Source organism: Dendrobates tinctorius, unplaced genomic scaffold, assembly GCF_039654945.1.
Source record: "Dendrobates tinctorius isolate UK_male_01 unplaced genomic scaffold, ASM3965494v1 ptg000058l, whole genome shotgun sequence".
NCBI classification, from domain to species: Eukaryota; Metazoa; Chordata; class Amphibia; order Anura; family Dendrobatidae; genus Dendrobates; species Dendrobates tinctorius.
In genome coordinates, this window is record NW_027361726.1 from 8,819,021 (window position 1) to 8,843,466 (window position 24,446).

At 48.6% G+C, this 24,446-nt stretch overlaps 2 protein-coding genes across 3 annotated transcripts in view; one reads left to right on the plus strand and one right to left on the minus strand.

Annotated features, from left to right (window-relative positions):
* Positions 1 to 3,852: 3,852 nt before the first annotated feature.
* CINP (cyclin dependent kinase 2 interacting protein) lies at positions 3,853 to 22,926 on the minus strand. The gene is made up of 5 exons (XM_073578013.1): positions 22,780 to 22,926; positions 22,305 to 22,458; positions 20,357 to 20,465; positions 20,141 to 20,270; positions 3,853 to 4,541 (listed from the first exon to the last, which is right to left on the minus strand). The coding sequence occupies exons 2-5, from the start codon at positions 22,439 to 22,441 to the stop codon at positions 4,339 to 4,341; spliced, it is 579 nt and encodes a 192-aa protein (XP_073434114.1). The 5' UTR covers positions 22,442 to 22,458; positions 22,780 to 22,926; the 3' UTR covers positions 3,853 to 4,338.
* TECPR2 (tectonin beta-propeller repeat containing 2) overlaps positions 22,920 to 24,446 on the plus strand; it is a 30,117-nt gene continuing 28,590 nt past the window's right edge. The window contains exon 1 of one of the 2 annotated variants that reach the window (XM_073578008.1): positions 22,920 to 23,044. The gene's annotated coding sequence lies outside the window, so the exon portion shown is untranslated. Of the gene's footprint in view, positions 23,075 to 24,446 lie in introns of both variants that reach the window. The other variant, XM_073578007.1, reaches the window with a different exon arrangement.

A 24,446-nucleotide genomic window follows, 5' to 3' on the forward strand; every position in this document is an offset into this window, starting at 1 on the left:
CGAAGCCCAAAGGAGGAAAACCTCAGAATTTTGCCACATCATGACTCACAAACTCCGGAAGACACCCCACCAGTAGGCGGATGACTTATACTCTTTCAGCAAGTCTGGCTGCCTATTACAAAGACAGGTGGGTCAGGGAAATAGTGTCTTCCGGATACAAGATAGAGTTCACTTGCAGTCCACCGAACCGGTTCTTCCTCTCTGTTCCACCAAAACCGCCAGACAAGGCTCGTGCCTTCCACCAAGCGGTCTCCCCTCTCCTTCAAGCAAGAGTCGTAGTACCGGTTCCCGCGACCGAACGCTTCCGAGGCTTCTACTCCAATCTATTCGTAGTCCCCAAGAAAGGAGGCAGCGTCCGGCCCATACTAGACCTAAAACAACTCAACAAATATGTACGGGTTCGACATTTTCGCATGGAGTCCCTTCGGTCCATCATTGCGTCCATGGAGCAGGAAGAATATCTCGCCTCCATAGACATACAAGATGCATACCTGTATATACCAATTGCTCCCGCCCATCAAAGATTTCTCAGGTTCGCGATCAACCAGGACCACTACCAGTTCGTGGCTCTCCCGATCGGACTCGCCACGGCTCCCAGAACATTTACCAAGATCATGGCAGCCACCATGGACGTTCTACACTCCAGAGGCATTGTAGTCGTTCCATACCTGGACAACCTTCTCATCAAGGCCTCCACCTTCAAGGTCAGCATCTCAATCACAATCGACACTCTGCGCCTGGGCTGGTTAGTCAACTTACAAAAGTCAGCAACTACCCCGAGTCAGTCCCTGACCTTCCTGGGGATGCTATTCGACACCTCCAGGGGGCTGGTGCTCCTTCCCAGGGACAAGGCACTGGCTCTTCGTCGGGGAGTTCGCATACTCCTCCGCAATCCCCCCCGATCTCTCCGGTTTTCCATGAGAGTCCTCGGCAGGATGGCAGCAGCAATGGAGGCTGTACCATTTGCCCAGTTTCACCTCAGGCCTCTTCAACTAGCCATCCTCAGGTCCTGGGACAGGAATCCTTTCTCCCTCGACAGGGAGGTCCCTACACTGGTGGCTCAAGCCAACTTCGCTTGCAAGGGGAAAATCCTCTCTCAGGTCAATGGAAGGTCCTGACCACCGATGCAAGCCTGACAGGTTGGGGTGGGGTGCAGTGCACCTACATCACAGGGCACAAGGCAAGTGGTCACCAGTGGAGCGACCTTGCCCATCAACATCCTGGAAATCCGGGACATCATCCTGGCATTGAGAGCCTTTCATCACTTGCTGGCAGCCTCTCACATCAGGATACAGTCGGACAATGCCACGGCGGTGGCATATGTGAATCACCACGGCGGGACCCGCAGTACCCAGGCGATGAGAGAAGTGGCTCATATCCTCCACTGGGCGGCAGACACGAGGTCGGTACGCTCTGCGGTCCACATTCCGGGTGTGGACAACTGGGAAGCCAACTTCCTCAGCAGACAAGGAATGGACTCGGGGGAGTGGTCTCTCCATCCTGAAATTTTTCACCAGATATGCCATCGCTGGGGGACCCCGGACATGGACCTAATGGCATCCCACCTCAATGCCAAGGTCTCCAATTTCATGTCCAGGACACGCGACCCGCGGTCGCTCGGAGCAGATGCCCTGGTTCAGGACTGGACCCAATTCCAGCTCCTGTACATTTTTCCACCCCTCCCCCTGATCTCCAGAGTCGTGAGAAAGAGATCAAACAAGAGGGAGTTCCAACCATCCTGATCGTGCCGGACTGGCCCAGACGTACATGGTACGCCATCGTACAACTTACAGCAGACGCCCCCTGGCGTCTCCCCGACCGTCACAAGGTCTGTTCTACCATCAGAACTCAGGGGCTCTCAATTTGACGGTGTGGCCCTTGAGACCTGGGTTCTAACCCAGGCAGGGCTCTCACTGGACGTCATTACGACCATGATCAGGGCAAGGAAGCCAGCCAAGATCTATTACCATATCTGGAGAGCTTTCTTTACCTGGTGTGAATTTCGCGGACAGGTCCCACTCCCTTATTCCCTCCCAAAGGTACTTGGTTTTCTTCAATCGGGCCTGGACGCCAGGCTATCCCTAGGCTCGCTTAAGAGCCAGGTGTCGGCGCTTTCAGTGCTTTTCCAAAGGCGTATTGCTAACAAGCCGCAAGTAAGGACTTTTCTCCAGGGAGTTTCCCGGTTAGCTCCCCCCCCCTACAGACGTCCACTGGAAACGTAGGACCTCAACCTGGTCCTGACAGCATTGCAGGCACCACCTTTCGAACCCCTTAAGGAAGTCCCACTCCGCATTCTGTCACAGAAGGAGGTTTTTCTGGTGGCAATCACCTCGCTACACAGGGTGTCGGAATTGTCAGCACTCTCCGGCCTTTCCTAGCTTTTCACCAGGACAAGGTGGTTCTCCGTACAGTATCATCCTTCCTTCCGAAGGTTGTGTCCAACTTCCACCTCAATGAGGAAATTTCACTGCCGTCCCTTTGCCCGGTTCCGGTTCATGGAGTGGAAAAGGCTCTGCATACGCTTGACCTCGTCAGGGCATTGTGTATATACGTGTCTAGGACTGCACCCTTCCGGAAGTCTGATTCCCTTTTCCTCCTTCCGGAAGGCGTTCGCAAGGGTCTGCCGGCGTCCAAAGCTACACTTGCCAGGTGGATCAAGTCCACCATACAAGAGGCTTACCGCCTTAACAACTCTCTTCCGGCCGGTATCATGGCACACTCTACGCGGGCAGTAGGGGCCTCCTGGGCCATTCGGCACCAGGCTTCGGCACAACAAGTGTGTAAGGCTGCCACTTGGACTAGCCTACACACGTTTACGAAAAACTACAGTGTTCATACCCAGTCCTCAGCAGATGCGAGCCTGGGTAGACTGGTTCTGCAGGCGGCAGTGCCCCAAGTTTAGGGACCTGCTAGCACAATATTCGTCCATTGCTTCCCACCCAGGGACTGCTTTGGGACGTCCCATGGTTCTGTGTCCCCCAATGAGGCGACAGAGTAAAGGAGATTTGTGTACTCACCGTAAAATCTCTCAGCTTCTAATTGGGGGACACAGCTCCCACCCTGTTGCTCTTACGGGCCATTGTTATGGCTCAGTTCTCATTTTTCTTTAAGCTCGTACAGCGTGGCCTTCTTACAGGCATGGTTATGTTGTTTCTGTTATGTCCTCCTAATGCTTTTGCACAAAACTGGAGAAGGCTGACGCTGTCCAGGGGTGTATACTGCAGAGGAGGAACCATAGTTAATCTTTTTCAGATTATGCATAGTGTCGCCTCCTAGTGGACAGCAGCATAACACCCATGGTTCTGTGTCCCCCAATTAGAGGCTAAGAGAGAGAGATTTTACGGTGAGTACACAAAAATCTCCTTTTTAGTGGAAACATAAAATGTGTTCGTAAAGGGATATCTTCCTGTATAATATTTGTATAATAAACAAAACATTTAATTGCCTTTTACTGCTCAATAAACATTTTTCATTAATGAAGTCTGTGTCATCCGTATATCGTGTTATACCCGACAACCTTCAGGGGTATTTATCATGAGAAAATATAAAGTGTTCTGTTGTCAAACTGAGGAGTCGTTCAAGGGTTAACGGGAGTGAAGGGCGTCCATTCTGTTTTCCATAGGATTTGAGAAAAGTCTACTTTTATACAATATGGCCACCGTAACGGTGGAGAAATGTTCATGGCGTTTTTTTTGTTTGCCAATGATTTAGTATTGCTATGCTCGATTTGAATCTCCTACCATTTTCTGTACGCAGCTCCAGAACTAATGTGTCGCTTTGATTTCAGATTACAAACATACCCTGTGTGTAGTCTGATCCTACAGTCGTGTGTCTCTGCCGCCTCTGATCACATTCCTCCTCTCTTTCACCGGCCTGCACAACAGCATTCAACTGCAGGATCAGACTGCAATGTTTTATTTCTAGTCCATGATCATGGAAACACATAGGACTGCATGGGAGTTGCATATAGAAAATAGTATTTTAATACAAACTTGAATTTTTTTTTATCCTAAAGTACATTAACCTCTTACATCTTCTACACATTTCCTTTATGGCAGCAATCTGTCACTTGCAAGTTAAACAAAAAATAAAAGAAAAAAAAAACACTTGTGCATCTACTTTAGTGCTGGGAAAAAAGAAGCACACAGGACACATTCGAGTCTCTTGCAATTTGCTCTTGGTGACCCTAAATCCTAGTATTGGATTTGTTGTGGTGGTTGCATTTGTGGCCCCACTGCCAATCATCAAATGCAAAGTAACAAGATGACCACTGTCGCCATCCAGCCTTGGGCTAAGAGAATAGTGCATGTGAAGACCATACGTCACGAAATATCCCCATTAAAGGGTCCGGTGCCCAGTCTCCAGCAGCATGCTCTCGAGTAGGACTTTACTACCACTATCGATGTAGGGCTGATACAACCAGCAGGACAGATACACCATTAACAAGTCCTGATCTGCGGTGTGTGCAATCTCTCCGACAATCATCTTCTTCAGGGAAACTTCCTTTTTATACATTTCGGATATCTTTAAGGAAGTCTCATCTGCAACACAAGAAAGCAGTAAAATGGGTTTACTCGGCAAGTTGTGTGATGGAAACGGCAGGAGAGAAACGTTTCAGGGCAAGTGCAGACGACCGCGTGTTCTCCATCTGAGAAAATCTGTCCGATTATCCTAATCACACTCTGAGTAACATCCGATTTTCTCAGAGATGGAGAGAAACAAAAAGTTTCTCCATTCAGTCAGTCTGTGAAAATTGGACCGCACTTGGATGTCAGAATGCAACTGCCGGTCTTCACCAACCTATAGGCATTAATAGGTGAGTTCTATCCGATTCAGAGGCAAATCGTGCAGGCTGAGATTTTTTTAGTTCCTCATCCCCAGCAGCCCTCTTAAAAAAAAAAAACAAAAAAAAACAAGATGTGCCCAGCCCCATAGGATAACAGTGGTCCAAGTGCAATCTATCAAAACTACAGTCGTCGGCACCAGCCCTTATAATGAATGGGGTGTTATTTCTAGAATGCAATTAAGAGAACAAGAAAACAAAAAGAAAAAAAACAGCAAACATTTAGTTATTCTTCACATATAAAAAAAAGCTTTATTCACCTAGTTTTCTTACTTTTTTTGTTTTTCCTTAAAGTATTTAACCGGAGCTGTCTAAATCCAAAAAAAATCTATAAAATTATAAAACCTATAAAAATGAACATTAAAAAGTGGCAAAAAAATAAAATAGGGATTTTTGTGTACTCACCGTAAAATCCTTTTCTCCGAGCCAATCATTGGGGGACACAGACAGTGGGTGTTATGCTGCTGGCCACTAGGAGGACACTAAGTAAACCCGAAAGTTAGCTCCTCCCCTGCAGTATACACCCTCTCGCTGGCTGAGATTTCTCCAGTTCGGTGAAAAAAGCAGTAGGAGCATAAACAGACAATAATAACTATAACTAAGTCAAAGCCTAAGAATGCTACAGTGAGCCAATAGGCTAAACAGGGTGGGTGCTGTGTCCCCCAATGATTGGCTCGGAGAAAAGGATTTTATGGTGAGTACACAAAAATCCCTATTTCTCCTACGCCTCATTGGGGGACACAGACAGTGGGACGTCCTAAAGCAGTCCCTGGGTGGGGAGCATACATCTGCTAATACCGTACCACTGAGTCAACACTGAGGTACTGCCGATTGCAGGCTGCGTCTGCCGAGAGATGCATCGGCAGAGGCCTGAGGATGAATTAGGCAATGTTTGTAAAGGTATGCAGACTGGACCAAGTCGCAATCTTGCAGACCTGTTCTGCCGAGGCCTGGTGCCGAACGGCCGAAGAGGCACCCACTGATCGGGTAGAGTGTGCCTTTATTCCCCACTGGGACAGGCACATTCCTGATACAGTAGAACTCCTGAATCGCCAAGCGAATCCACCTGGCTAGCGTTGCTTTTGCCACGGTTAGACCCTCTGGAAGCATGAACAGGGCATCTGACTTGTGGAAGGGAGCCGTCCGCGAGATGTACCGTCTCAGCGCCCTAACCACATCCAGGGTGTGGAGGGCCTTCTCAATACGATGGACTGGAGCTGGACAAAAAGAAAGGCAAAACAATTTCCTCGTTGAGATGGAAAGAGACGACCTTGGGCAGGAAGGACGGGGACATCCTGAGAACTACTTTTTCCTGATGAAAATTCAGGAACGGAGAACGGCAGGACAGGGCTGCCAATTCCAAAACTCGTCTGATTGACGTAATTGCCACTAGAAAGACCACCTTCCAAGAGGGGACGGACAGTGACACGTCCTGCACCGCTTCGAAAGGAGCCTCCTGAAAGGCCCCGAGAACCAGGTTAAGATCCTATGATTCCAATGGCCTTCTATAAGGAGGCGCCACATGGGAAACTCTCTGAATGTAAGTCTTGACCGGAAGTTTGGTGGCAATTTTGCGTTGGAAAAGCACTGACAAGGCTGAAATTTGGCCCTTGAGCGAGCTAAGCGCGAGGCCTGATTTTAATCCAGATTGAAGGAATTCCAATATGGCCGGAATGGAAAACACCAGAGGTGATCGACCATGATCCTTGCACCATGAAAAGAAGGTTTTCCTGGTGCGGTGATAAATGCACATGGACAAAGGCTTCCTAGCATTAATCGTGGTGGAAAACACGTCGTGAGAGAACCCAGCCTGTGCTAAAATCCAGGATTCAACGGCCACTCCATCAAAGACAGGGCCCCGGATTTCGGGCCCTGTGAATGTAGATCCATGCGATCTGGAAGTCGCCATGGGACGCCGGCGACTAGTTGTATTAGTTCTGCATACCATGCTCAGCGCGGCCAATCTGGTGCGACTAGGATCACTGGTACTCCCTCTGCTCTGATCTTCTTGATGACCCTCGGAGGCAAGGAAAGAGGAGGGAAGATGTACGGGAGCCGGAACCGGTGCCATGGCAGAACTAGGGCGTCAGCTCCGAAGGTGCATGGATCGCGCAATGAACCAAGGAACCTTGTTGTTTAGTCTTGAGGCTCTGAGATCCACATCCGGAGTCCCCCAATGATGACAAATGTGCTGAAAGACTTCCGGATGAAGAGACCACTTCCCCGAGGCAATGCCTTGGTGACTGAGAAAATTTGCCGACCAATTTTCTACGCTCGGCCAACGGAGGATGTGACTCAGTTCGTGCACGGCCATCCTGCTCCGGGTACCTCCCTGGCGGTTGATATATGCTACAGCCGTGGCGTTGACGGATTGGATCCTGATGGGGTGACCTGCGAGGAGATGGTGGAAACTCCGTAGGGCTAATTTGATCGCTTGTATCTCCAAAATGTTGATGGGGAGACGTGACTCTCGGGTTGACCAATGACCCTGTGCCGCGTGGCGACGAAAGACCGCACTCCAGCCGAGGAGACTTGCGTCGGTGGTTACTACCAATCATCTTACTGGGAGAAAAGACCTCCCTTGATTCAGGAAGGTCCTCAGTGTCCAGCACCTGAGGACTTGCCTGACCCGCAGGGACAGAAGGATCCGACGGTCCAGGGAGAACGGGCTCTTGTCCCAAGCTAACAGCAACGCGTGTTGTAAGGGATGGAGGTTGAACTGTGCAAATGGAACAGCTTCCATCGCTGCCACCATCCTTCCGAGAACTCTCATGCTGAAACGAATGGAGTGAGTCCGTGCTGCCTGTTGTAAGGCTTGGGTCTCTCCTGGGGGGGAGAATGACCAACCCACGGGAAGTGTCCAAGATCATTCCTAAAAGGGAAATCTGCTGAGACGGTTTTGGGAAAGACTTTTCGAAGTTTATCTTCCACCCCAGGCGAGAAAGTGTATTTACTGTTATCCATAGATTCCGCGCAGGCTGGAAGGGACGGACCCTTGATGAGCAGGTCGTCCAGATACGGTAACACCACCACTCCCCGAGAGTGGAGAATGGCCATGACAGCCGCCATGACCTTGGTAAAGACCCTGGGGGCGGTGGCGAGTCCGAAGGGCAAGGCAACGAACTGGAAGTGTTCCTCGTGAATTGCAAAACGCAGGAACTGCTGGTGGGATGGGCAGATCGGAATGTGAAGGCAAGCGTCCTTGATTTCGATGGGTGCCAGGAACTCTCCTTTTTCCATGGAAGCGACAACTGATCGGAGTGACTCAATTCGGAATCGCCGTACCTTGACAAACTGATTTAACAGTTTGAGATCCAGAATTGGTCGCCTCGTCCCGTCCTTTTTTGGAACCACAAAAAAAGGTTTGAATAAAATCCCCTGAACCTTTTGTAATGAGGGACCGGAATGATGACTCCGACCCTTAGCAGAGCCTGAACAGCCCAAAGGAAGGCTCTTGTCTTTTTCTTGGGGGGAGAGGAAAGAGAAAAACCGAGTTGGAGGGGGAGAAGAAAATTCTATCTTGTATCCGGAGGACACCAGCTCCCTGACCCACTTGTTGTCATTGGGTAGATCTATGAGATCTGGCTCCCCTAGATCCGTAAGCCCTAGGCCTGGGTTTCCAAGAGCAGTTAGGTCTGTATGAGACCTGGGAGCCTCTGTCTCCGCCTGGGGACCGACCTGCTCCGGAAGAGAAGGTAGAGGAGGACCAACCGGAATTGTTGCGAGATCGAAAACGCGTCGGCTGCGAAACAGCCGAACAGCCCCTTTTGTTGAGGAAGGAATTTACTTTTTCCCCTGCTAGTATCAGAAATGAGCTGGTCCAGTTTCTCTTCAAAAGATGACCCGTTTGAAAGGGGAGAGACGTCAACGATCTTTTAGGTGTGGCATCCGCCCGCCAGCCACGGAGGCATAGGGCTCTTCTAATGGAGATCGCATTAGCGACAGTTTGAGCCGTGCAATTGGCGGCATCAAAAGAAGCGTCCACTACAAAGACAGCTGCGTGAATTATCTGCCTGGCGACAGCGGTTGCCTCCCGAGGAAGATTGGTGCCCTGGAAGGAAGTAATCAAGACTTCTGCACAAGCGGCCATTACCTTAGTGACCCAAATTGCCGCGAAAGATGGAAAAAACCGCTGCTCCTGAAGCTTCAAAGAACTGAACGGGCAAGGTGTCAATTTGACAATCGGAGGGGTTTCTGACTGAGGAACCCTCAGAAACAGGAGCGTTTTAGAAGCAAGACGCGATACAGGAGGGTCCACCGGAGGGGACTGTAACCAATCCTACATTAGGTCTGGATGAAAAGGGTATTTAGTCTGAGTAGACTTTGCCCTGTGAACCGCTCATGTGGCCAATCCCTATGTTTCTGGACAGCTGGTAAATAACCTGCGCACACGCTAGGTTTTCTTAAATGAGATAGGGTGAGCTGGAGCGGGAATATTTTCCTCATCCATACTCAGAATCCTGTTGACTGATTCTATAAGAGAATCAAGTGACTCTTGATCAGTTGGGGGATTCTGAGGGACTGACGTGTCAGATTAGAATCCAGAGTCATGCTCGCTGTGAACCTCAGGAGAAGGCGAGCGAGAGACAGGAGTCGCTGATGCTGAGGCGCGAATGTGACTAGGGGATGCGACATGGGTCCGCTTTCTAGAGACCTGACCATCCCTTGGACGAGTATGGCCCCTGCTGGTGGACGGTTCCCGGCCGACGCCAGAGCCCTCCTCGGGAGGTAAGGATGCTTTCCGACATAGAGTCCTCCCGGAGGGAGAATATAGCCTGGGTCAGAGACTCCACCGACCGTGACAGGGACGCAGCCCACTCAGGGGTACTAAACGCAGGAGGCGCGTCAGCAGCAGCGGCAAGGGACATTGGAGCGCAGGTCAGGGTGCAGTCCGGGTCGTAGTCCGTGCATAACGGATTAGTCTGTGCACTGGGTAAGGCAGACTTGGAAGTGTACACACGGTAAAAAACGCAGTGTGCTTCTTAACAGCCCGTTTAGCCTCCTTAGATTGAGGCATAGCGCTTCTGAAAGGGTTAATGGCAGAGTCTATCTACAGCCGCAGGGAATGTGCCGGGAAGGGGTTAAGCTTTAATCTGAGGGCAGATGCAGCTTACCCACAGTCCTGTGCTGTGTCCCCCGGGAGGAAAAACGGTGGTCCTGTGGTGTCACCCGGTATTCGGCTGTCCAGGGCAGGCATAGCGCTCTTGAAAGGGTTAATGGCAGCTGAAGACATGGCCCCCGAGATTAGAATTGCGCATCTCCTAAGTAATGAGAGGCACCAAGAGGGGGCGGCGACGTTAGCACGGGCGGCGCTAATCAAATTGCGGCCTAACAGGCCGGAAAAGCCAGGGACTAAATTTTTGGCCTACCCAAGTGCCGACAGCGGGGGGGGTCCCGCGATGGGGCGCCGATGCACCGCTGCTGACATTAAGTCAGCGCTTCTCCCAGGGGACAGGACTCGACCCCACACCTCCACTCCTGTGCTCAGGCAGGTCGTCGCTGTCCGGGGTTTTCCAGCTGTCTCATCCTCCGGGCGATGTAGCAGAGCTGGAGGTCTTAAAGGGGTATTCATCGCAGGAAAGTGTACGGGGAGGTATACTCCACGTGATTGCCTGTTGTTGGTTCGGGGGAGAGCGGGCCGTAGAAAGGAACAGTCGCCCCCTTCACTCCGTTAATTAAAAAATAAAAATTTACAGGAAATTCAAAAATAAAATAAAAACGGTGGGGTCTGAAACCAGACCCAAGTGCCTCCTACAGACACTAAGCAAAGAACTGGAGAAATCTCAGCCAGCGAGAGGGTGTATACTGCAGGGGAGGAGCTAACTTTTTTTCTGGTTTACTTAGTGTCCTCCTAGTGGCCAGCAGCATAACACCCACGGTCTCTGCGTCCCCCCAATGAGGCGTAAGAGAAATTTTAACGCCAGAATTGGCAATTTTTTGGTTGCCAATCCGTTCTAAAAAAGTGATAGCCTAAAGTGATATCGATGAACAGATCGCCACGCAATAGAAGTAAAGTTTGAGTCTCCAAAAAAGAAAACACAAATAGAACTTTGTAAAAATTGAGTTTCTTTTATCTATTCTATTACTTCTAAACACTGCTTTTCATTGATTCCTTTGTATTCCCGTTCATACTGCACCCACACACACAAATGATACCTCATTTGAAAGGCAAACTTGCCCCCTTCAGCAAGAAAATAGCCAAACAAACCAGACATCCACGATTTGATCCCAAAATACAGTTTAAACATTAATTTTCAGAAACTGCAGTAAGGAAAAATGACCTGCAGGTGGCACCACAGTACCCCAAAGCCCACTACTAACACATTTGTAAACATGCACTACTTTTTCGCTGATCATCATATGTACAGCATCGGTCAAATGCAAAATCACCTCATGAGCAAATTGTATCCATTTATGATACCACTATAGAAACTGAGACCGCTGTACTTATCTTTAAACGCTTCTATAATGCTTCATCGGCATTTGACCGATGCTGTACATATGATGTGCTAATTTATATACGGGCTGGATATATGTCTATTAAGTAATATTAATTCTGATGACATAAAGGCCTGGTCGGCACACAATTACAAATATACAAGGCTCATATGGTCGGAGATTCCAGGTTTTGAAACACCTGACAAGAAATACGTTAATGTCTAGGGCCATATGGTACCTTATTTAGTACAAAACGGTTTGTTTTTAATAGAACACTGCACAATTGCACATTGGCACATGTTTGTTTTGATTTGATGTATGGTTTTTAAAGAATCATTAAAGGTTATGTTTTATTGTTTATGATATACCAATTTGCTACCTCTAAATATCTGACATTGGTTTGAGACACCCCCGCTATATAATAAGAAAGACACAATGACCTGCAGGTGGCACCTCAAAGGTAAAACATTTTTTGGCCTCTACTTATTAAAACAATTTTTATTGTATTACCAATCTACATATATAAATACCTGTCTGTGTTCATCAGATCATGAAATACTTTTTAATTTTTCTGAAATTGCCTGCGCCCCCGACGACCAATGTGCGAAAATGTCACACGGGCCAAGCTAGTCACTTTTAAAAATAAAACAAACTATAACAAGTTTAATATTGCCATAATCACACCATGGTAAAGTATGATTTTGGGTACTCGTCGGAAAATCTTTTTTTCGTAGCCTTCATTAGGGGACACAGGAAACCACGGGTGTATCCTGCTGCCACTAGGAGGTTGACACTATGCAAAAAAAGGGTATACCCAGCAGTATATACCCACCAACTCGCAGAAAGCTAATCAGTTAGTGAGAAAGAAGTAGAGAACATAACACAAATGAAACATAACAACAGAACCTGATACAACAGTAAACAAGGGTGGGTGCGATGTCCCCCAATGAAGGCTCTGAGAAAAAGATTTTACGGTGAGTACCCAAAATATTACTTTCTCTCTCTTCATTGGGGGAAACAGGAAAACATGGGACATCCCAAAGCAGTCCCATGGGTGGGCAGAAGTATAATATCCTCAAGCCACTGCGGCGTGCAGGACCTTTCTACCAAGGTTCACATCCGATGAAGCATGGAGTGTGAAACTTGTAGAACTTGGTAAATGGAAGCCCATGTAGCAGCCTTGCAGAGCTGCGAGACCGACGCCTGATGGCAAACTGCCCAGGAGGCCAAACGCATGGAGTGTGCCGTGATCCTTAATGGGCGTGCTCTACCTCTTAGACGGTACGCTTCCAGAACGGTGGAACGGATCCATCGAGCAATGGTAGACCTGGACGCAGGGAGACCCTTCCATGGACCTTCTGGGATGATGAACAGAGAAACTGAGTGCGGAAAGGCTCAGTCCTGATAAACAAGTAGAGCTCTCGCCAGGTCCAGCTTGTTTAGTGACGGCTCTTGGAGGTGAGTGGGAGACGGACAAAAGGATGGAAGCACGATGTCCTCATTTAGGTGAAAACTGAAAACCACCTTGGAAAGAAAGGATGGAACCGGACGTAGGACCATATTGTCCTGGTAAAAAAAAACAGGTAAGGAGAGCGACAAGAGAGCGCTGCTAGCTCTGAAACCCTTCTAATTGAAGTAATCGTGACCAGGAAAGCGACCTTCCAGGAAAGGAAAGTGGAAGGGACCTCACGCAGTGGTTCAAACCGAGACTCCTGTAAGACATCAAGCACCAAATTAAGATCCCAGGGATCCACTGGGGGCTGCAAGGGGGGAATGGAGTGAGCAACTCCCTGACTGGACTCGAATCGGACATCCGTGACGAAGTTCCTGCCAATGAAGCAGATCGAGAAATATTGCTTGGGGGTTTCAGAATGTTGATCATAAGGGATGATTCCTGAGTTGACCACCGATCCTGGACCATAAAATCTTGGAACACTGCTCCCCAGCCGAGAAGACTAGCGTCCGTTGTTACTAACTTTCAACGAATGGGTAGGAAAGAGCTCCCGAGATGGACCGACTGAGAAAACTCCCACCACTTCAGGGACTGCTTTATCCGCGAGGGAATCGAGACAAAACGATCCAGGGAACAGATCGACTTATCCCAACTTTCCAGAAGGAAGAGTTGGAGAGGACACATGTGGAACTGAGCAAACGGAACGGCTTCCATTGAATCAACCATCTTGCCTAGTACGCTCATGCAGAAGGGAAGAGCGACTTCTGAGAGACCGAACTCTGCGTATAAGTGCTAGAAAGTTTTCTTTGGGTAGGAAAATCTTTGCTTGGGTGGTGTCGAAGAATATTCCCAGAAAAACAAGACGTTGGCCCGGGATCAGAGACGTCTTTGCGGTGTTGACAATCCAGCTCAGACGAGAAAGAGTGTCCAGGGTGATTTGCAGACTCTCCTGGCACGCTGACGGGGTTGCGGCCTTGAGGATGTCTTCTAAATAGGGAATGACGAGGATGCCCCTGCTGCTTAGAATGGCCAACGCTGTTGCCACTACTTTCGTAAAAACTCTGGGGGAGGTAGCTAAGCCAAACAGCAGTGCTATGGATTGGAAAAGAAGTCCCTGAATGGCGAAATGAAGGAATCTCTGCTGCAGGGGAAAAATGTGCAGGTAAGTGTCTAGCTCCATGGATGCTATTACGGATCGAAGGGACTCCATCTTGAAGTGACGCAGACGCACATATTTGTTTAGTAATTTGAGGTCTAGGATGGGACGAACTGAGCGGCCCTTTTTTAGAAGCACAAACAGGTTTAAATAAAAACCTGAGAAACGCTCTCGTGTGGGAACGGAGATGATAACGCCGGCCTTGAGGTCGTCAACAGCCTTGAAAAACTCCGGAAAAAGGGAAGCATTCTTTGGTGGATGGGACTCAAAAAAATGAAATTGAGGGAGAGTAGATAACTCTATCTTGTAACCATAGGAGACGACATCTCGGACCCAGGCGTCGTTGAATACGGATAGCCACTCATCCCAAAACTGAAGGAGCCAACCATCCACCCTAAGAGACTTCCCAGGTGGGGGCGACCTGTCATGCTGAGGAGAATCTGTTGGTGCCCGAACTGGGTGGCCTGCATTGAGCAGGTCAAGAATGCCAGGTCGGGGTCTTTTCCTTTGTTGACACACTGGGGACTTGTCCTGTCGGGGGTTACTCTGGTGGGAAGCTTCGAAAGGACCTGTACGACGGGGCGTGCGTTTGACACTCTGTTGAAGTAGAGACGTACTCTTTCCTCCCGTGGCATTGGAGATTATCTTGTCCAGCTCTTCTCTGAAGAGACGAGAACCGTGGAAGGGAAGCCTTCAACCAAAGGACCCTGCGGATGGTGATGATGTTGGCGGCTGCTAGGGCTGAATAGGCGGCTGCATCGTATTTTCCCAAGTGGCCTATTTGTCCATCAAATCTGCCAGCACGCCTGCAGGGGCACCAGGGACAATACCCTGGCAGAGATGTTTCACCCAGGTGGAGACTGCCTTGGCTACCCAGGTAGTGACGGGCAGAGGGAAGAACCTGCGGACTTGTCTATGGATTCAGTGTGTCTGTTAGAGGGTTCCTTTAAGAAGGAACTGTCAGACAGAGGAAGTACAGTATTTGTGGCCAACCGGGAGACCAGAGGGTCCACCGAGGGAGATGCTTCCCACTTGTTAAGCAGGTCAGGTTCAAAAGGATACAGGATGCTCATGCGTTTTGTTCTCTGGACACGCTTGTCTAGGTGCTGCCATTCCACTGCGAAGATCCTGTTGAACTTCTCTTGGTTGGCAAAGGCATGGGGAGGGCGCTTCATTTTCCTGAAAGACACAGTCTGTTCAGAGGGAGCGATCTCTGAGTAGTTTATGTTAAGAGTCTCATTAACGGCGACAATTAAACTATCCACCGTGTCATGCAGTTCGGAGACCTGTGCGGAGTCCAGATCAGAATCTGACTCAGAACGTGGGTCTGACTCTAGCGCCTCTGGAGCATCGGAGGAGAGAGATAGCTGAAGACCTGGAGGATGGTGACGGAGATGATGAGCCAGATGGTGAACTAATGCTGGCGCACTTTTTGGAACTTCTGGACTTCCTGCGAGGGGAATCCCTTTGGGTATGCGAGGGGTTAATAGCCGACGCATTTGAGGGGGGTAATTGTGACCCGCTCGCAGGGGCAGGATCAGGAAGCCGTTCCAAAATCGAGACCAAAGTGTGAGATACCATGGTTGAATCAGCTACCGACTGAGAAAGAGATGTCACCCACTCAGGAGTGAGCGCACTCTCGTTGCGAGCAGTGGGGGCTCCTGGAAAGACATATTAGATGGTTTGCAATTATGGCAGAGGGATGAGGATGGGAATGGGACACCCTAGAGTTAGACATAGGATAAAAGAGGGCGAGGAGGAGAATATGTGCCAGGGAGAGCTGCCGGGGATGAGAGCTAAACCCCAGGGACAGAACTTACAGACCTGGATTCTGGCCGAGCAGAGCAATAGGCAGAGTTCCAGGGGTATTAGGCTGGGGTCCGAGGGCCGCAGGGACGAGACTGCAGTTAGCGTGGAAATGGCGCTGAGTCGTGGGTGGATCCTGATAGCAGGTAAAGATTTCCTGCTCGGTGAGGCAGAGAGGGAGGAGGGCCGGAAAAAAGGGCATGCAGCATTGCCGGGTCCAGGGAGAGAAGACAGCTCTGACAGGCCGGCGGGGGTGGGCAAAGCTTAGTGGAGCATTGTCGTGAGTGATTGTGCGGCCTGTTGAGGGTGGTGTGGCCTAGCCCTGTTGTAGGCTGAAGTAGAAGGGACTAAATTTGAGCCGGGAAGCCACAGGGGGGAGAGGGATGGCGCGTTAGCGCAGCGGATTGGGGAGAAAGCCGGGATTAGGACCGGAACGCAGCTGAATAACCCCTGGCCTATAATCCTTAAAAGGTATATTTTTTTTAGAGAAGCCCCCTGCACTGCCGCATGGAATACCTGTCCTGAAGATCCCGCATCTGTAGACCTCTGGGCCACTGAACATCTTCGGTGGCTGTCCGGTAAAGATTCAGTCTTCCTACCCTGCACAACTGGCTCTGGAGGGCGGGCGGTGCAAGGGGTACTGGCAAAGACCAGTCCGCATCTTCTCTCTTGTTGATTCCCCAAATACTCTAGATGTGTTAGGATGCATGTGGTCCTGCTTTGTAGACACTAGAGGGTACAGTAGTGACGCAATCCCACACTGTACTCAATTACACTCCGTCACCTAAATCACAAGCTGTATCTGAAAAAACAGGATTTTTAGTTGCTTACCGTAAAATCTGTTTCTCTGAGCCTTCATTGGGGGACACAGGAAACCATGGGTGTATGCTGCTGCCACTAGGAGGCTGACAATATGCAGAAAAAAAGTTAGCTCCTCCTCTGCAGTGTACACCCCACCGACAGGAAGTAGGATGTTCAGTTAGTGAGAAAGCAGTAGGAGAAGTAATCTGTAGACGAGAAAAACCATAGAAAACACAAATCCACACTGTAACAATATTGTGCAGTAACCGAGCTGTTCAACTTGGGTGGGTGCTGTGTCCCCCAATGAAGGCTCAGAGAAACAGATTTTACGGTAAGCAACTAAAAATCCTGTTTTCTCTATAGCTTCATTGGGGGACACAGGAAACCATGGGACGTCCCAAAGTAGTCCCCCCAAGGGGAGGGAACAGCAAACAACTCCAATCAGGACGAACAAGTCACCCTCGTCACCTGCGAGGTCTTTTTACCCCGACCGGCACTTGCCGAAGCTAGGTATAGGCTCTGAAAAAAACCTCATGGACCTGTGGAGGACATATCATCGCACTGCAGAGGTGCAAGACGAAGGCCCAAAGAGTACTGCCAGGAGGACACACACTGCCTGGGCAGAGTGCGTCATACTCAAAAGAACGCAGTCCTTTCTGAGCCGGCAACCCTACTAATGCCGACCAGATTCTGCGAGCAGACGCTGACCTGGAGGCCAGAGGACCTGTAGACTTCAAGTTGGAGATTGATAAGTACCGTTGCGGTGGCAAGGTAGCCTGATGCGAGAGCGTCACGAAGTAAAAGTCCGAGGCGGATGAAAGAAAGGGAATTCCAGGCATCCTCTTCTTTCTTCCAGAATCTTCAAGAGGTTTTCATCTTGAGGGTTCCCCATCGAGGACAGGAAACCAACTGATGCGGAGAGAGGAGCCGCCCCTTTTATCTTGAAGGTTTCCTGTCCTCGCTGGGCGGATCCCCTCTCTCGTGGTGCCGTCATGTAGAATGGAAAAATTATTATTTTTTTATATAAAATTGTTTTCATTGCATAAAACCGCCAAAACATAAAAAAATGACAAATGAGGTATCGCTGTAACCGTACTGACCTGAAGAATAAAACCGCTTTATCAATTTAACCGCACGCGGAACGGCGTAAAAGCACCCCCCAAAAGAAATTCATGAAACGCTAGTTTTTGTTCATTCTGCGTCCCAAAAATCGGAATAAAAAGAGATAAAAAAATGTCACGTGCCCAAAAATGGTACCAATAAAAACGTCAACTTGTCCCGCAAAAAATAAGAGGTCCTGTTACTCTTGGGAAAATAAAAATTGGGGGTGAAAAGATCATTTTTGTGGAAAAAATATGATTTTTTAATTGTACGGCTGTATGTTATAAACTTCTGTGAAGCCCTTGTGGGTTCAAAGTTCTCACCACATATCTAGATAAGTTCCTTGGGAGAATGGGGTTTCCAAAATGGGGTCACTTGTGGGGGGTTTGCACTGTTTAGGCACATCAGGGGCTCTCCAAACGTGGCATGGCCTTCAATCTGAATTCCAGCCAATTTTGCAGTGAAAAAGTCAAACGGCGCTCCTTCCCTTTCGAGCTCTGCCATGCGCCCAAACAGTGGTTCCCCCCACATATCAGGTATCGGCATACTCAGGACAAATTGCACAATAACTTTTCCAGTCCAATTTCTCCTGTTACCCTTGGTAAAATAAAAAAAATTTGAACCTGAAGTAATTTTTTTTGTGAAAAAAAGTTAAATGTTCATTTTTTTTTTAAACATTCAAAAAATTCCTGTGAAGCACCTGAAGGGTTAATAAACTTCTTGAATGTGGTTTTGAGCACCTTGAGGGGTGCAGTTTTTAGAATGGTGTCACTTTTGGGTATTTTCTATCATATAGACCCCTCAACTTTGACTTCAAATGTGATGTGGTCCGTAAAAAATAAAATGGTGTTGTAAAAATGAGAAATCGCTGGTCAACTTTTAACCCTTATAACTTCCTAACAAAAAAAAATGTTGGTTCCCAAATTGTGCTGATGTAAAGTAAACATGTGGGAAATGTTATTTAAGTTTTTTGAGTGCCATATCTCTGTGATTTAAGAGCATAAAAATTCAAAGTTGGAAAATTGCGAAATTTTCGCCAAATTTCCATTTTTTTCACAAATAAACGCAAGTTATATGAATGAAATTTTACCACTAACATGAAGTACAATATTTCACGAGAAAACAATGTCAGAATCACCGGGATCCATGGAAGCGTTCCAGAGTTATTACCTCATAAAAGGACAGTGGTCAGAATTGTAAAAATTGGCCCGGGAGTTAACGTGCAAACCACCCTTGGTAGTGAAGGGGTTAAAAACAACAGCAGCAAAAAAAAAATAAAGAGAAAAAAAATATTTTGCAATATGGAAGAAAAAAGTTTTGGTTCTTGGAAAAAAAAAAAAAAAAATTCCCAATCATGAAGGAGTTAAAGTGCCCGTTAGCAGGATTGTGCTCAGTGACTACAGATGTTGACGAGAGCCTTAAGATCAAATAATTAATTAACCTCATGACATAAGAGATTGAGGGGAACTACCCAAAAAGTGTATTCTCTCACCTTACATGAGCTTTTTCAGATCAAAGTGTGATACTAAAGATGGCTGCCATTTCCTGTTTCACCACACATCATGTGAACCATGTGCTGGTATACAAGATGACACCTACCTTGATGACCTCATGGATCTGCCCATGACAACGCCCACTCTGATGACCTCATGGACCAACCCACCCTGATAACCTCATGGATCCGCCCATGACGACACCCACTCTGATGACCTCATGGACCAACCCAGCCTGATGACCTCATGGATCCGCCCATGGACTAGCTCACTGCCCAACTCACTAACCAATGGAATACATCCGAACACTCCCATTTTAGAGATAACCGAGCCCCCTTACAGGGGATATATGAACCTATGTTTGGATCAATAAAGCTCTCTCTCTTGCTCTCTTGGAGATGTGCCATAGATGGATCACAGAGAGGTTACATCCGACTGAGTCTCTGGTGTGATGCTTTTAGTGCGCACTAATCAATATCCATTGGGCCAGGAGCAGGCAACTAGTGATCATTTCTTATTGTTCAACCTAACACAGACAGTGTTAGGCGCCGTTATACTGATACCTGGTGATGAAATCCGTCTTGTGGTTGTTGTGGAATCTGTATTTGTAGTTTTTTTTCAAGGTGGAGCTTAATGTGGTACTCTGCTCTGTATGGCTTATGACAGGTAAGTGATCGCTCACTGACCCGCTCCCTATTTTACATCCTGCATAGAATTATGTTTTTGGGTTTTTTTAAATTCACATTCATCATTGTTCCAATAGATCTGAATCACAATAGATTCTATTGCCAGGTACAGCCGCCGGCACCATTTTGAGTAAGAATTTTTTTTTTCTACAACAAAGCTATGTCTAAATAACATAAAAACAGCCATATAATAAACTGCATCATGCTGCAGCGCAACTACCTGACTGATGAATGTGAATTTCATCAGCAGGTATTAGTGTAATCAGTATAACAGCGCTGACCTGACACTGCCTGTAGTCACTGAGCACAATCCTGATCACAGGGGAACTTTAAATCTGCCTTTCCTGAACACAAAATACTTACAGAACAGTGTCGTCGGCCACGTAAGGAAAAGCTTCGGCTGGGGATTTTCACCCCGGCACTGATAATCCTCCAGGTCACACACGCCTTTGAACGTGGACGTCAACTTCTCCATTTTCAGCTGAATTTGGCTCTTTTACAAGATAAAAACATTTTAAAAACATTAAATTGTATGTAAAACTGACAAAAAGAAGAAACAAAATGTGTGAAGTGACTCACCATTTTCTGCAACAGGTCCAGTAACTCTGAGCACAATCTTTCCAGTTCTTCTTTGTTCGGACCCTCATGAGCGGACGCCGCATCATCTAATACCAGCCTCTCATATGATCTAGGAAAAAAGAAGCATCACTGTTCATGAGTGGTACATAAAGGGGCGCATCGCCCTTAGATGTCTGCACATTGGTGTAATATGCGCCTTTGCAATGTCCCTTTAATAAACCCACAGCATGAATGCGTTATTTTATCCCCGGCATTGTACTGACTGCTCTGTAGTGGTGGTCACAGGAATCTACATGTCTGGTCTTGGTGTCACTATGACTACATTAAAGCTGGTAAAAATGGCCGCTGCTTCCAAAAAGGAAGACGACAACACCAGCAACTGCTATTGTCTATGTACAGTGGGGTATATAAATATTTGATACAGTGCCAATTTAGCACATTTTCCCACCTACAAAGAATGGAGAGGTCTATCATTTTTATCGTAGGTACACTTCAACTGTGAGAGACACACACATTGTATGATTTTTACATCATTAATTTGCATTTTATTGCATGAAACAGAAAAACAGAACATAATATTTGGTCTAGAAACCTTTGTTTGCAGGTACAGAGGTCAGACGTTTGCTGTAGTTCTTGACCATGTTTGCACACACTGCAGCAGGGATTTTTGCCCACTCCTCCATACAGATCTTCTCCAGATCTTTCAGGTTTTGGGGCTGTTGCTGGGAAATATTGAGTTTCAGCTTCTATTGGGTTCAGGTCTGGAGTCTGGCTAGGCCACTCCAGGATCTTGAAATGCTTCATATGGAGCCACTCCTTAGTTGCCCCAGCTGTGTATTTCTGGTAATTTTCATGCTGGAAGACCCAGCCACGACCAATCTTTAATGCCCTTACTCAGGGAAAAGATTGTTGTCCAAAATCTCTTGATGCATGACCCTATCCATTCTCCTTTCAATACGGTGCAGTCGTCTTGTCCCCTTTGCAGAAACGCACCCCCAAAGTATGATGTTTCCCCCACCATGCTCCTCAGTTGGGATGGTGTTATTGGGGTTGTACTCATTCTTCTCCTTCCTCCAAAAACGGCAAATAGAGTTTACGCCAAAAAGTTCTATTTTGGTCTCCTCTGACCACATTACCTTCTCCCATGCCTCCTCTGGATCATCCAGATAGTCATTGATGAGCTTCAAATGGGCCTGGACATGTGCTGGGGTGAGCAGGGGGACCTTACGTACCCTGCAGGATTTAAATCCATGACGGCATAGTGCGTTACTAACAATAATGTTTGAGACTATGGTCCCAGCTCTCTTCAGGTAATTGACCAGCTCCTCTGTGTAGTTCTGGGCTGATTCCTGACCTTTCTCAGAAGTATCCTTACCCCACGAGGCGAGATCCTGCATAGAGTCACAGACCGAGGAAGATTTACAGTCATCTTGTGTTTCTTCCATCTTCTAATTATTCTGCCAACAGTTGTTGCCTTCTAATCAAGCTGCTTGCCTATTGTCCTGTAGCCCATCCCAGCCTTCTGCAGGTCTACAATTTTGTCCCTGTTGTCCTTAGACAGCTCTTTGGTCTTGGCCATGGTGGAGAGGTTGGAGTGTGATTGAGTGTGTGGACAGGTGTCTTTTATACAGGTAACGAACAGGTTCAAACAGGAGCAATTAATCCAGATAATGAGTGTGGAGTAGGAGGCTTCTTACAGAAAAACAGGTCGGTGAGAGAGAATTCTAGCAGGTTGGTCGGTGATCAAATACTTATTTTATGCAATAAAATGCAAATTAATAAATTATGTAACAATCCTACAATGTGATTTTCTGGATTTTATTTTTAGATTTTGTCTCTTACAGGTGAAGTGTAACTACAATAAAAATTACAGATCTCTCCATTATTTGTAGGTGGGAAAACGGCAAAATCGTCAGTGCATCAAATACTTACGCCTTACGTCACTCACAGAGCGCTGATCTTGAGATTAACGATCTTGTTGGCAGCGCTGAAGGCCGCGTCATTGCAGCTCTCCCATCTCAGCATCAGGTTGTGCCAGTCGGCAGCGTTGTCTTTGATCTTCCTGGCGCTGCCCGTCAATGCCATTTTTTTAGGGGTTTTACCTAAATGAGCAAAAATAAGAATTTATATATGGGGGACAACAGAATTTAAAAAAAAAAGTTGTGGAACGCCCCTTTAATAAGGAGTCAGAGTCAGGCGGTATTTTCTGACACTCAGAAAACACTTTTAGAAATCTTTGTTCCTGCAGTGGAAATATTGGCATAAATCTGGAGAACGCCGTAAATGAAAATGCATGGAAACAATAAGTTGAGCCAACCAATCACATCGCTGCTCTCATTAGAGAAAATGAAAGCAGTGTCCTGACTGGTTGCTGTGGGCAGCTTTTTTTGGAGGGGGAGGGTTACTCTCATAACTCCACACACCGTCTGCACTGAGATCACTGTATGGCCACAGATATTACAATGGACCACTCAGTCACTGTCCATCCCGCGACGCGTCAGGAGCCAGGGGCACGAAATGTGACCCTCCATGGAAACATTTACTTCCGACTTCCGCCTCGCAACGGAAGTGGTGTGACGTCACCAGGACATGGTTCCTGATTGGCCGGCCTGCTCCGGTGTTTTGGTTCTCTGGTGGTTGGGAGCTGTGGATGAGCTGCGTCAGGGGCCGAGAGACGAGCGGCGGGAGGTGAGGAGACCGGGAGAACCACCGGGGCAGGTGAGGGCACTGCGCATGTCTGTTGTGTGTGCTGTATATACAGAGCCATCACAGCACGGATACATTGTGTGCTACACGGTTTTGTGGTCTTAAGGGGGGTTTCCATACCGTTTGACTGGGTTCTTCTCATCCCCACCCCAAAAAAGAAAAATCTCTAGCTACATAGGAAAAGAACAGATGGGAGCCCGAACTGAGGGCCCCCAGCACTCACTTATACGGAGCCCGAACTGAGGGCCCCCAGCACTCACTTATACGGAGCCCGGACTGAGGGCCCCCAGCACTTGTACGGAGCCCGGACTGAGGGCCCCCAGCACTTATACGGAGCCCGAACTGAGGGCCCCCAGCACTCACTTATACGGAGCCCGAACTGAGGGCCCCCAGCACTCACTTATACGGAGCCCGAACTGAGGGCCCCCAGCACTCACTTATACGGAGCCCGAACTGAGGGCCCCCAGCACTCACTTATACGGAGCCCGGACTGAGGGCCCCCAGCACTTGTACGGAGCCCGAACTGAGGGCCCCCAGCACTTATACGGAGCCCGAACTGAGGGCCCCCAGCACTCACTTATACGGAGCCCGAACTGAGGGCCCCCAGCACTTGTACGGAGCCCGGACTGAGGGCCCCCAGCACTTATACGGAGCCCGAACTGAGGGCCCCCAGCACTCACTTATACGGAGCCCGAACTGAGGGCCCCCAGCACTTGTACGGAGCCCGGACTGAGGGCCCCCAGCACTTATACGGAGCCCGAACTGAGGGCCCCCAGCACTCACTTATACGGAGCCCGAACTGAGGGCCCCCAGCACTCACTTATACGGAGCCCGGACTGAGGGCCCCCAGCACTTGTACGGAGCCCGGACTGAGGGCCCCCAGCACTTATACGGAGCCCGAACTGAGGGCCCCCAGCACTCACTTATACGGAGCCCGAACTGAGGGCCCCCAGCACTCACTTATACGGAGCCCGAACTGAGGGCCCCCAGCACTCACTTATACGGAGCCCGGACTGAGGGCCCCCAGCACTCACTTATACGGAGCCCGGACTGAGGGCCCCCAGCACTCACTTATACGGAGCCCGAACTGAGGGCCCCCAGCACTCACTTATACGGAGCCCGAACTGAGGGCCCCCAGCACTCACTTATACGGAGCCCGAACTGAGGGCCCCCAGCACTCACTTATACGGAGCCCGAACTGAGGGCCCCCAGCACTCACTTATACGGAGCCCGAACTGAGGGCCCCCAGCACTCACTTATACGGAGCCCGAACTGAGGGCCCCCAGCACTCACTTATACGGAGCCCGAACTGAGGGCCCCCAGCACTCACTTATACGGAGCCCGAACTGAGGGCCCCCAGCACTCACTTATACGGAGCCCGAAC